Source organism: Cladosporium halotolerans, assembly GCF_011745625.1.
Source record: "Cladosporium halotolerans strain TM138-S3 chromosome Unknown Sca6, whole genome shotgun sequence".
Lineage (NCBI taxonomy): Eukaryota > Fungi > Ascomycota > Dothideomycetes > Cladosporiales > Cladosporiaceae > Cladosporium > Cladosporium halotolerans.
Genome location: NW_027191457.1, coordinates 750627 through 762654, shown reverse-complemented (window position 1 = coordinate 762654; position 12028 = coordinate 750627). Strand labels below are relative to the sequence as shown.

Sequence of the window (12028 nt, the reverse complement as noted above, 5' to 3'; positions counted from 1 at the left end):
CTTCGCCTAGAACTTCTTGCCAGCCCCCGTGGATGCTAGAGAATGCACATAGACGATGGCGCTACGCACCCTGCAAGCGTTGAGACTAGCTGAGTGAGAGACGGGTCATTCATTGCCGTGTAGACAGTGCAGTGCAGGATTCGGCGGCAGAGGGACTTGATTTGCCGGCCTGAGCCTGCGAAGCGCGACGAAGCCGCATGCGACCGACGTTCGGGCACTCCAACCGGGTTTCTTCTCAGACGTGTCAGCATTTCTCTACAAGCATCCGCCTAAGCAGAGGAAAATGCGCGGCTTACGTTTCGCCTGCTTTGCTTGCGTTGCTCGGCTAGATCAGCAACATCTCTTTTGTGTATTACCAGACCTGAAGTCGAGCTGAGATACCGTGCCGTCTGGACAGCGTAGGCCGCACGTTTATGCGTGCTGGTATGTTCCGCTGCAAGGCCGTAGATGGACTGACTCACGGGCAGGCTTCACAGCTCTCGTATTGGCGGATTCAGTATCCACCGCTCCTTTGCGGGAGCTGCCTTACCGCGAGCCGCTTTCTCAAACTTCGGCACTTCTCTCACGCAATCCCCTCAAGCCGGCTAAGAGGAAGACTTCATTGGAGTTTGGAAAAGCCAATGCGTGACAGATTCCGAACGATACTGGATGACTTGTTATTCAACGACCGAAGTGATCTCGGCCCACAAGGTCAACGGTTGCAACCAACGAAGCGGTTGGATCCTGTACTCCCCAAGACAAAAATCCAACCAAGTTCCGTGTGCGATGCGAATATCTGTAGCCCAAGGATGCAGAGCCTGCGCATCAGGGAAGATCTAGATCTGCCCCGGCTGGAGAGTTTGATGTCCTCACATCACGGGAGCTGGCCTGCTAAGCAGCCGCACGAGCCGATATTTGTTACCAAATAACCTTCAAGGGTTCACGCTGTCGCGGCCGCCATCACACACACACAAACTCGGCTCCAGGGTCAATAGTCTCCTGCCACGAAGCTGATCGTCTCGCGAGGACGCCCCGCCTACCCGCTTGCCCTTTCGTCACTTCTGAACCGCCATGACTCGGCCCCGGACGGATGAATGACCGAAGGAATGAACGAGAAGTCGAGAGCACTACGAGTGAGTAACGCGCGTCGGAACTCCACGAATCGTTTTGAAGGGCATGGCCACTCTTGTCCCGAGATCGCGGCGCTTGCGTGCTTCCGCGGCGCCAACCGATCTCTCGACAGCAGTCTCTTGATAACCATGATTCGCAGTGCCGGATTGTTGACTGGCGCTCGTGGCGGACCTGTTGACGTGGCGCTAATGGGCATGTAGATGAATTGCCGCACAGGGTGCGTGTGTCCAGTCCCGCCTCCTACGCATCTTGGCACGACGGCAGGATCTATTGGTGTCTCGCTTCGATCGAATGAGAGGCTAGCTATTGCAGCTGCATATGCATCACCAAGTAAGTTTTGCTAATACCCTCTTGTGGATTCATCCAAACCAGGGTTGCTAATGGATGCAAAGAGGCGAGCCTGCCGTCGATGCTGCAGCTTGCGACATGATCGAGCCTCGCGAGCAGAGGCGCCCCGTTGAACCGAGCTACAACCACAAACCCTAAAATATTGTAGGGAAACGCCAGTCCTCCACACAGGGAACATCGGGGAGGCCTGCCAAATCCCGTCCGTGAGATTGGCTGGGGTGGTCCGTAGATCGTCGCATGTATGGTGCATGGATCGGGGGACAACCCGGTTGCCTGCTCGTGCGCCGCCATCCTACATGAGGCTCTGGAGCCTGACCCAGCACTTTGATAGTTTGGCGGGCTTCGCAAGATGGCGCGTGGAAAAATGAAATTACACGGTGGCTCGCACGGGCATGTGCGGACGCCTCCTTGACACCATCTTGGTTTGGACTCCGAAGTGGGTTACCCAAGGTCGAGGTTACTTTGGCTTGACTGGTGGACTCGGACAATCCACCGAACATAAAAATGAGGCGATACCCACCTGGAGATAGCCGATACAATTGAGAGGCTGAAAGCTGTGCATACCGGCTCACTCAGAAGGACTCAGAAATGCGCCTAAAGCGTTGGCGAGCTTTGATGGAGCCATGTTCGATAATCACGGTACCTCAACCAAGCCGTGATCTTATCATACATCATCGGATGTTCATCTTACCTAGCTAGACACTGTCTTGCTCTTCTGCACATATACGCCACAAAGCGCCCTAGAAGCAGTGGTCGCTGAAGATACATGTGGCCGGTTTTGCGGGATGATTCTCATGGAGCGGTATTTCAAGTGCCCGGTTCGAATGTGTTTACAGCAATTGAGACACCCTATCTAAATCGAGTTTGATGAGTACTGGCCACAAAAATGAGCAAGTAGAATCCCGCTATCTTATGGACAGAGGTGAGCTTGCCCACATTGCGTGAAAGCACCTGCACATGAAGCACGATGCTGCTTCATTATTGTAAGCAAGCACGGCCAGAGCAATCATTGTCAACAATGGCTCACACCTCGTCTGCCTCAGACTTCTGCCCATTCACAAGATCGCACGCCAACAGGGATGCTTAGCGAAGCAGACGTATTACGGAAATACTGCATGATGTCAAACGATCATCGATTCTCGGTCTTGATTCATCCCGTAAATGTTCAGCAATACATCGGCAAAGCCTACAAACCGTCTGAAGCGACCGGCAGTTCTGCATCGATAAGCAACGATCTCCCTCCAATGACAGAGCGAACCTTGACCGCAAGCCCCAATCTTTTGAACAATTTCTGCTCCCAAGCCACTGCAGATTCGCAGCTGAAAGAAGAAGATCCGCCGTGGACGAAACACACGCCACCGGTCAAGACTGCAAGCGCACAGCAAACCAGGAGGAAATCTGGGGGCATCAACCGACGACTCTGCTTCTCCCTTGACGAGAAGGCTTTATTCGATCTGCACCATCATCAGGATTCCAGCACAACTACACACCATCGTTCCTCGATACCCTCCGATATAGCTCCGGCGCCTGTCAAGCCTCCTTTCTTACCTCCGAAGCGAGCCAGCACACCAGATGGCGTTCCTAGCTGGCCCGGTACCTCATCCCGACGTCTACTCCGACACGAAGCCAGAGGCAATGCAGCGCAGAATCACCGCGCGAGACTCGCCAGAGCCCTCGCGAAGATATTGGGACAACAGAACCGGACTCGAAATGGCAAGAGGGCGCGTCTTTGGCTTGCGTTGGGCTTCCGGCTTCCAAATATTGATCGCGTAAACAGTCCGCAATGGAGACCGCCGATGAGCGGCCACTCGAAATTTCGCTTCTCGCCTTGGGAGTCCCATCCGTTCAACCAGCCTCCCGGTCCTGAGATGCAGGGCTGCTTTGCAGGAGGCAAGAGACGCCCTTAGAAAGGCTCGCCTCACGTGCGAGATCTTCAGCCTGCGCCTCGTCATCCCCCAGGCTACGTCGCCCCAGGAGAAACCTGCGCTCAGACTGGTCAACAAGAAGATACGGTTCCTCTGATAAGCTGCCAGCATTGCCCGAACGAATCGTCCGGGTCGCGATCGAGTGTCGTCATCAGCCCAGCTGCCAGAGCGCTCGCTGCCTTGAGCGAGCTGCCTTTGCCAGCGACAGCGGATATGGTCGAAGTCCAGACCCGGCGTCGATACTCATCCGTGCCGCGATCTCTGTTGCACTCTCCGGCGTTCGGCATAACGGGCCGAAGGAGACATAGTTATCCAGGAAGCACTGTGAGGACTGCAGACCTCATCGAAGCCTTCCCAGAGCCGCCGTGTCCACGTGGCATTGACTTGAGACACCCTTCGCACGCGAGGTTGAGCTTATTCCCGGCTCTCGCTCGTCTGAGCGATCGCAGCGAAGATGTCCGTGGACCAGTACCTAAGGTGCATCGTCCAGAGATTCTCAATGCTGTCGTCGAATCTGCCGAGAAAGACAGGCGTGACTCAGCAAGTTTCATCCAGCAGCAGGGACAACGTCCCTATGTGCCATGCCTGAGAGACTTGCAAGAACTAGGCGTGTGGTGTTCAGGTGGCCTTCCGAACCTCGTTGGCGGGGACGGCACAGTCGAAATGACAGGGCCCATGGAACTCAATGATCGCCATGAGGGCTTAGACGCCGCGAGTCAGAAAGACCAGGTCCTGCGTAATGGCAATGACCCTTTAATCACCGTTGAACCAGATGACGAGGGAGCCGCAGGGGCCCCTTTGACACATTCTGTGAGTCCCACCAGTGGGCGGACGGAAGCGACACGATACTTTAGCGCCGCCAGCCACATGGTACCTGCGACAAAGATAGCGAGCATCGAAGCATCAATAACTTTCCCGGCGATTCCTGATGCGAAGGATAGAACAGAAGATAAAAGCCAGAGAGACCGAGCAGTGGCAAACGGAGCACTGAGATTTGTCTCACAAAGATACAGCATCGTAGTGAGCAGCATGGCCGACCTGTCGACAAACCTTGATCCCGACTCGCCAGCTGCCTTGGCAAGGCATGTCCGTCCGCGCGCTGAAGTAGTGGGCCCTGCGGATGGAACGATACGACTCGGAAGCGCGCCATTGATCACTAAGAGATTGCAGATCAACAGAAAAAGGTTGTCACTCCATAGACCTATTCATCTGAAGGCGTCTGTCAAAACGCTCGTACAGCGTGTGATCCGGGTAGTGGAGGGCAGCGGCCGTGAGGGCTAGCCGGATCGGCTGAGCATCAAGCAGTGAAAGCTAGAAATCGGATCAAGGAGGAGAGCAACCTGAGGGATCGTAATTATTCCAGACACGCGCACAGAGAGAGGAAAATGTTTCCCCTGATTCAAGTTTTGAACCTCACAAGCCGGGCTCGAGAGACCGGCCGTATCATACAGTTGTGATATACACGTCCCTCTGCGCTGCGCAGATCCAGGGAATCCCTCGGGTAATCCGTTTTATGCACCCAAACGCCGTCCAATCTCGCTATGCGCATGCAAAAATAATACAATGTCCGTCTACTTTCTCTTGTGCGGGCCAATGATTTGGGGATAGAGTCGGGAGAGGTGCGAGTTGATCTTGTTCTTCTGGGTGTTTGCGCCTTTCTAATAGAATGTCAGCGTCCTGTCTAGAAGTATTGCGCAGAATTGTCGATGGTAAACGTACCCTCTCGTCCATGCACGCGCGTAGTTGTTGCTCCAATTGAGCGCAGCCTTCGCCTGTGTTACCGGAAGAAGCCCAGCAACCTATAGCAGTCAGTATCATGTATATTCTTCATCCGACCAGAACTTGTCACTTGAACAGCAGAACTTTGCGCTGAAGTGCTTTCCATTCCACGTACTTAGTACAGAGCTCATCACGTTCAGACAAGGGTTTGCGCTCGTCTGATCGGGCCTTCGAATGCGAAGCTTTGGGAGAGGTGGGAGTTTGGGCGCAGAGGCAGCCTTGGCAAGTTGCCGGGTGCTGTCTTTGCCGGCGACCATGTTGTCGGATAGAACGAGTGATGTGGTGGTATGGAATCTCCTCCTGTAGATACCGGGGTCTTGGGCACCTCTTAGCCAACATCTCCTACCCGCATATGCAATCGCCGCGGTGAAGTTCAGGTGGCGCTATCCGGAGCGGGCCGCGCCTAGCGCATGAAGTCACGACAGGCCGAGGCGGGCTTCGTTGTTTATCTCGTCGCCAAAACACCGGCTGGCTTTCGCTCGACACCGCCCTCCGCCCGGACGCGACCAGGCTGCGCAATATACTTATCCCAGTTTCGCCACCCAAGCAGCCTGGCGCGAGGATGCATGACGAAGACAACAAGATGGCGCAATCCACAATCACCGACAGTTTCAATCCGGACTGGAACGCGACAGACATCACCCAGCTGCAGCCCGGATACCTCACGCGAACAAAACCTGTGCGCGCTTGGGAGAGGAAACCCGCGTCACCCTTCGCAAAACAACGGTTGCGCGTCGGCAAGGTCTGGAAACGCGCACTGCCTGCCGTTCGTGCAGCCCCAAGCAATGCGAAGGTGCCCTCGGAGGAGCGCAATACCAAGCGTTTGCGTGGTGGATATGGCGGAACGAGCCCAGTCAAGATCGTCAAGCGTGTATGCTTAGGTGCAAATCATAGCGTTGGATCGCAGTGGGACAAGATGGAATCTCCACAAAAGCGCATCGCGACCCGTAGCTCAGCTGCGAACGATCTTGTCGCTTTGCCCGATGAAGAGGACGAATCGGCTTCTGAAGCTTCTGAAGAGGATATTGAGGGGACCGTGATCGAGTATCTGAATGAGGATGGCACGCAGCTAGACGTGGACACTGATGAAGCTCAAGCCAACGAGGGATGGCTGGACGTCGAAGCCGCAGATGAAGACCTTGGCGAGCGTACAACCCAAGCGATTGAAGTCTCGTCGGAGCAAGCTTCTGATATGAGTGGGCAAATGCCAACAAAATCGCGCCACCACGAGACTTCCGACCAGGCACCAGATGCCACCGGGACCGATGCACCGACGAGTAAACCACATACCTTCGGCCTGTCTATGGCTCCACCAGCATCGATACCTGCAGGTTTTGTCTCGCCCGTGCCACGTAAGCGTCCCGTCAGCCGACGACCATCAGCAATGCCGGCAGAGACCGGACGCAGGAGAACCTTGCCTCAAACTTTCGCGCCCACGTCACAGGCTGAGGGGCCTGAAGCGCAGGAGCCAACGGTGGAAGTCCCTGCGGAAAGGCCTGCCAGTCCTTCTCCTGCCGATACAATCGATCTAGTGGAACAAGTTGAGGAAAGTCCAGCGGCAAATGCGCATGAAGAGGAGGCGGCACCGTCCGACACTGACGACGATGCCTGGGAAGATGTGGCTGAGGAACCTGGAACCCATCAGCTTAATGACCTGGATGGTGAGGCCATGAACGGCTTTGAAACCATGGTGGACGCCACGACTTTTCTAGAAGACGCGCCTTTGTCACCAGCGACATTGTCTCACGAAGTGGAGCTGCCGCTAAGACGCTCACCCAGGCGGAAGTCAACGAGCCCTTTGAAACAGCGGACTTTCCAGACATTCATGGACACGGCACCTCACCTTGTCGCTTTCAGCCCAATGAAAAAGATGCCCTCCATAGGCGATGATCTGTTGCCTGAAGATAGGATGGATTCTGAAGTGCTGGAGAACGACAACGCAGCTGCCATGATGGAACGTTCAGCTTCTGCGCCGCCAGAAGAGCCTCGGATGTCTCCACGAAGATCTGCGAAACCGCGAGTCTCGGACGATACTGCACTTCTGCAAGCATTCCTCAATCGCGCTGCTGAAAACAAATCGACAAGACGTCTATCAGCTACGAAGCGTGAATCTTTGTCCAATAGGAGAGATTCAGATACAGTCCGTCAGGCATTGGCATCTCCCGCGAAGCCCGAAATATTGGGAGCTCTGGATCCTAATAGCCCATCTCCAAAAAAATCAACGGGCTTGCTGGGTGATGAAAAGCTATCCATACATGACGAGGCTTTGGTAACCAGTCCCGTGCAGAGTGCTGGCGACTCTGAGAACTGCCAAGGCCGAACGACAAGGCGCAGTCATCGCGACATGAGGCGTATTGAACGAGCAGCGCCTCTTGCGCACACGAAGATCTCGCTTCGCGGTAATACCGAGCCTGTGGTCCTCAAGCGTAGTGAGGCGCAGGAGCTTGCCACGTTGACCCGCTCTAACACTCGCAAGAATAAAGGTGGCTCATTGATGCCCCCTCTTCGTCTGTCGAAACTCATCTCGGAGAAGCCGCCGATTGAGGAGTCTCCAGAAGAGGGAGAAAAGCCTCCTGGCGGCAGCTCACGCAATGTCAAGTGGGACGAGACGCTAGCCTACTACCAGGAGGCTCCTTCAGAGCCAGAGGTACAACTCTTCGAGCTTGGTGACTCGAATACGGCGCCCAAATTGCAGGGTAACTCAGCTTCGTTGCTTGTTGAACCAGAGAACGACGAGGGCATCCCTGCACCTCCACCTGCGGCCGAAACACCGAGCAAGCCAAAGGTCAGGAAGCTGAAGGCATCGAGGACAGCATCAACGCCCGGAAAATCAGCCGCCGCCCCAGTGACGACGGATGAAATCGAAGATGCGCCTCAGCCTGCACCCAAGCAAAGGCAGCCAAGGCGATCGAGAATAGCTACACCAGCAAAAGGATCTGACCCTTCTGCACTACTTCCAGCAGCAGCACAGCCCGCGCCAGCTGAAAGCATCGAAGCCGCATCAAGGCCCAAAGCTATGCCGCGCAAGAAGGCTGCTGCCAGCAGACTACCAGCCCCAGCATCTCTTGCTGCCGCGTCGCAAGAAGCCCAGTCGCTCATCGCATCGCCACCCAAGAAGAAGCCAGCGAGCGGCGGACCGCCAACTAAGAGTTTTGCGCCCAAGCTCGACTTCCAGACCAAGCTCGGCGCACCAGCGAAGACAGCAGAAGCTTCCTCAGAGGGTGTTTCTGGGCTTATGAGCCCAGCGAAGAGAGCGGGGAAGAGCTTTGCCCTGAGCAATCCTCCCGCCGCTCCTATCTTCGGGGCGAAGGCAGAGCAGAGGGAAGATAAGAAAGTTCCTGGTCTCAGCAGTCCGGCGAAGAAACGGTCGAGGAGGTTGTTGTAATGGCATAAAGAAGACGCTTTCGCCGAATGTTTCGTAGCTCATGCAAATACCATTTCGTTTCTAACCCTCGCCGATGGACTCAGCCGCTTATCATTGCAATGATAGTGCACGAAATTGCCATCGTAACGAGAAAGCGACCGTTTGGTCGATAGCTGAACGCGCCGCTGTACCCATCTTGTTACCTCGTAGTCCCCCGACACCGGAGATATTTTCCTGGCGATCAACGTTCCGGCTCAAAGGCAGCAGATCGTCGTTTGCAATCAATTCAGCTGAGCCTAAATGTGAAACCCTCCAGTATTCACGTAGGAACCTGACAGAATCGACACGATTTTTCAAGTCGTTGGTTGATATCATTCGTGGTTTGCAGCGCGCAAGAAGCGATTCCCAAAACGTAATTTGACAAAAAACTTGCTTTCCAAGGAGATTGTGACGCGATCCTCGTCCCACAGCCTTGCGTAAGACGTGGCTGGCGCGAGTCATGCTTCAGCCCAACGCAGCCCTACGCCTGCGCGCGAGCCGAGTCCCGAAGAGACGTCTCGCGCCCTGTTTGGATCTGTTCAGAGGCCTTTCTCGTCGACGTACACGCGCCACGAAACGAAATTTGGTCGCAGCCGAGCATTGGCGAAGCTGTATTTGATAAAGCGCTTAGCTTTCATGCAACGGCACCGCCAATCCAGACCTCAAGTGTTCTCCCACCAAGGATCGCAAGAACTTGGATACATCAGTAGCGTCTGGTGTCATCGAGTATGACGTATGTCCAAACCTCGCTTGGACTGGAGCCAACGGCGCAGGAGTTTCGCTGATCCGGATCAGATCTCTGACAGCGCTGTTATAATGCTCAGTAGAAGGGCACCAGAAGTCTATGGTTCGCCAACATTATAAAGGAATGGCGCAATCACCGCGGGCCGCACAGTTCACTATGATGCGAGCCTTCTGAAAAGATCTAGAGGCAGATGCCACGGAGCAGATGGAGGTTCAGATGGCCCACAAGCGATCCATCCGATCCGGCTTGGCAGCCAGGTTTGCCGCGACCGAACCTAGATGATCCAATTTCTGGAGGGGAAGTTGGAAGAGATCTGTGCACCCGCGGACGTGTATAGCCGTGACGCAGAAAAACAAAACGCAGCGGATGCGCCACCAGCGCGTGCAATCCGTTGCTTGAGGTCTAATATGCGAACAAAATACGAAAACTCTTTTTCATAAATTGAGAGACACTGACGAGCAGGCCTCGTCGCGACAATACACCTAATCTTGACACATCACGAGACTGTATAATATGGAAAGGGATCTCGTAACACGCCGCACAGGCGATGGGAGGATGCAAGGGAGCACAGAGGGCGCCAATGATCTGGAAAAGAACGAAAACCAACAATCAAATCCTTTCGAATCCAATCCACCAGACAGCGCGAGCTTCAAAGACCGAATCGCGCACTTCACTTGGCCATGGTTCGCATCGACGATGTCGACAGGCGCTCTCGCTGTTGTACTCGGACAGACACCGAATAAGTTTGACGGTCTGCAGACCATTGGCAAAATATTTTTCATTCTCGACCTGGTCCTTTTCGCAACCTTCAACGTGGCGATGTTCTTGAGAGCTTTCTGGTTCCCTAAAAGATTTCTTGCTTCCTTACACCATCCGGTTGAAGGACTGTTCTTCGGCTCATATTGGGTTTCTATCTCTCTCTTACTGAACTGCATGCAGTCGTACGGCGTTCCAAACACCGGCCCGTGGCTGATTAGCGCACTCAATGCGCTGTTCTGGATTTACTGCGCTGTCGTCTTGGTCGTTGCAATAGGCCAATATTTCGTCTTGTTCCAGGAGGAGAGGCTCAAAATCACCGACGCTGTTCCAGCTTGGATCTTTCCGATTTACCCTCTGCTTGTCATTGGTCCTATGGCGGGTACGATGATCCCGAGTCAGCCCCGCGGGCACGCGCTGCCGATGTGGGTAGGCGCAGTAATGTTGCAGGGACTTGCGTGGATTGTTGCCCTCATGATGTACAACATGTACATGCAGAGGCTCATGACCAGTGCATTACCGGCACCGTCCACACGTCCAGGCATGTACGTCTCCGTTGGGCCGGCTGGCTACACCGCGGCTGGCTTGGTATCTTTGGGCACGCAAGCCCCGAACATTCTAAACACGAAGGCGTTTACATCCAATGATGTTCCAGACGGAGACATCGTTAAAGTCATTGGCACCATGGGGGGGATTTTTGTAATACTGTTCGCGTTCTGGTTCTTCTGCATCAGCTCTGTGGCCGTATTGGCGGGTATCCGGAAGATGTCGTTCACTCTTAATTGGTGGGCAGTGAGTATCTCCATAAGCACCTGACATTCGTGAATACTCGGATTGCTAACGTTTTTGGATCAGTTCATCTTTCCCAACGCTGGTCTCACACTGGCTGCCATTCAAGTAGGCAAAGCTCTCACAAGTCCTGGGATCAATGGCATCTGCAGCGCATTCACTATATTTCTTGTCATCATGTGGCTCATCACCGCGGTGGCACACATTCAAGCATTCTGGAGAGGAAAGATAATGTGGCCTGGGAAAGATGAGGACAAGGACATGGCGAACCTTGGCTGGGGCAAGTTCTCAGCATGATGAAGACATTGTATTTCTTTCGCTGAGACGAATGAGTGCCAATGCGGCACAAGGCATTTTGCAGCTTTGTGCCGAGCTGTTGCATTCGGATATACCCTTGTTGACTTAGGCAATTGTAATGATGCGGTACGCTTGCGCACGTGATAATTGACAGGAATGTGCAGATGACAAGTCGAAGCTCTGACAGCACCATGATGTAACAGACATCTCACGTGAAGCACCTCCGTCTACGCGGCTCTGCAACCACCGACGATCCCCCAACGCCACGCCTGCGCCAAACCTCGCCACAACTTGCGAAAGCTCGCTCATCGAAAGCAGTGAGAAAGCCCGTGAGGCGTGGCTCCGCAGCAAAATCGATAGCGAACGCTGTTGCAGCAGGGTAGAAACAAAATCCCCGAAGGATCAACAGGGTGAACGTAGCTCGCCTTTCGAACAGCATGCGAAGTATCATCATCAAAAACATTCCAGCGCCTTGTCTCTACAATTTTGAGAACCTTCGGAAGGACCCGTATTTACGGGAACTCTGATCGGGCAATCCGGGTGGAGTGCCCGCTGCTTGCCATCAGCCAAGGCATATCTGGCGTTCCCCAAGAGGCGTCGATCGCGATCACAATAACCTTGTCAGGTCTTGCCTAGCGAAGCCTCAAGCAAAGCCTCTCGGTAGCGAGCACGGTCTCTGGGCCTCAGCATTGAAGTCAACGATATGGACTAAGTCCTGGTCGTTGTAACCGAGTCAGATCCACGGACCAGATGATATAGGATTGTCCATGGCATGATGAGATTGGCTATCAGAGCCTAAGTCCATCGGATTTCAACGGCGTTTCGTCCTGGCCCGTTATTTTGCTGGAGTGTTGTCCACTCGTGCCACGGGGCCAT

General features: G+C 54.3%; 3 protein-coding genes across 3 annotated transcripts; 2 read left to right on the top strand and 1 right to left on the bottom strand.

Moving 5' to 3' along the window:
• Positions 1-4781: 4781 nt before the first annotated feature.
• Positions 4782-5538, bottom strand: WHR41_02601 (mitochondrial 37S ribosomal protein mS37). Its single transcript, XM_069371207.1, has 3 exons — positions 5278-5538; positions 5103-5182; positions 4782-5041 (listed from the first exon to the last, which is right to left on the bottom strand). Exons 1-3 carry the CDS (start codon positions 5417-5419, stop codon positions 4955-4957), a joined length of 309 nt encoding a protein of 102 aa, XP_069231979.1. The 5' UTR covers positions 5420-5538; the 3' UTR covers positions 4782-4954.
• Positions 5539-5724: 186 nt separating this feature from the next.
• Positions 5725-8547, top strand: WHR41_02600 (uncharacterized protein; the record flags this gene model as incomplete). Its single annotated transcript, XM_069371206.1, has 1 exon — positions 5725-8547. One exon carries the CDS (start codon positions 5725-5727, stop codon positions 8545-8547), a length of 2823 nt encoding a protein of 940 aa, XP_069231978.1.
• Positions 8548-9585: 1038 nt separating this feature from the next.
• WHR41_02599 (uncharacterized protein) lies at positions 9586-11226 on the top strand. Its single transcript, XM_069371205.1, has 2 exons — positions 9586-10858; positions 10922-11226. Exons 1-2 carry the CDS (start codon positions 9824-9826, stop codon positions 11150-11152), a joined length of 1266 nt encoding a protein of 421 aa, XP_069231837.1. The 5' UTR covers positions 9586-9823; the 3' UTR covers positions 11153-11226.
• The last annotated feature ends 802 nt before the right edge of the window (positions 11227-12028 follow it).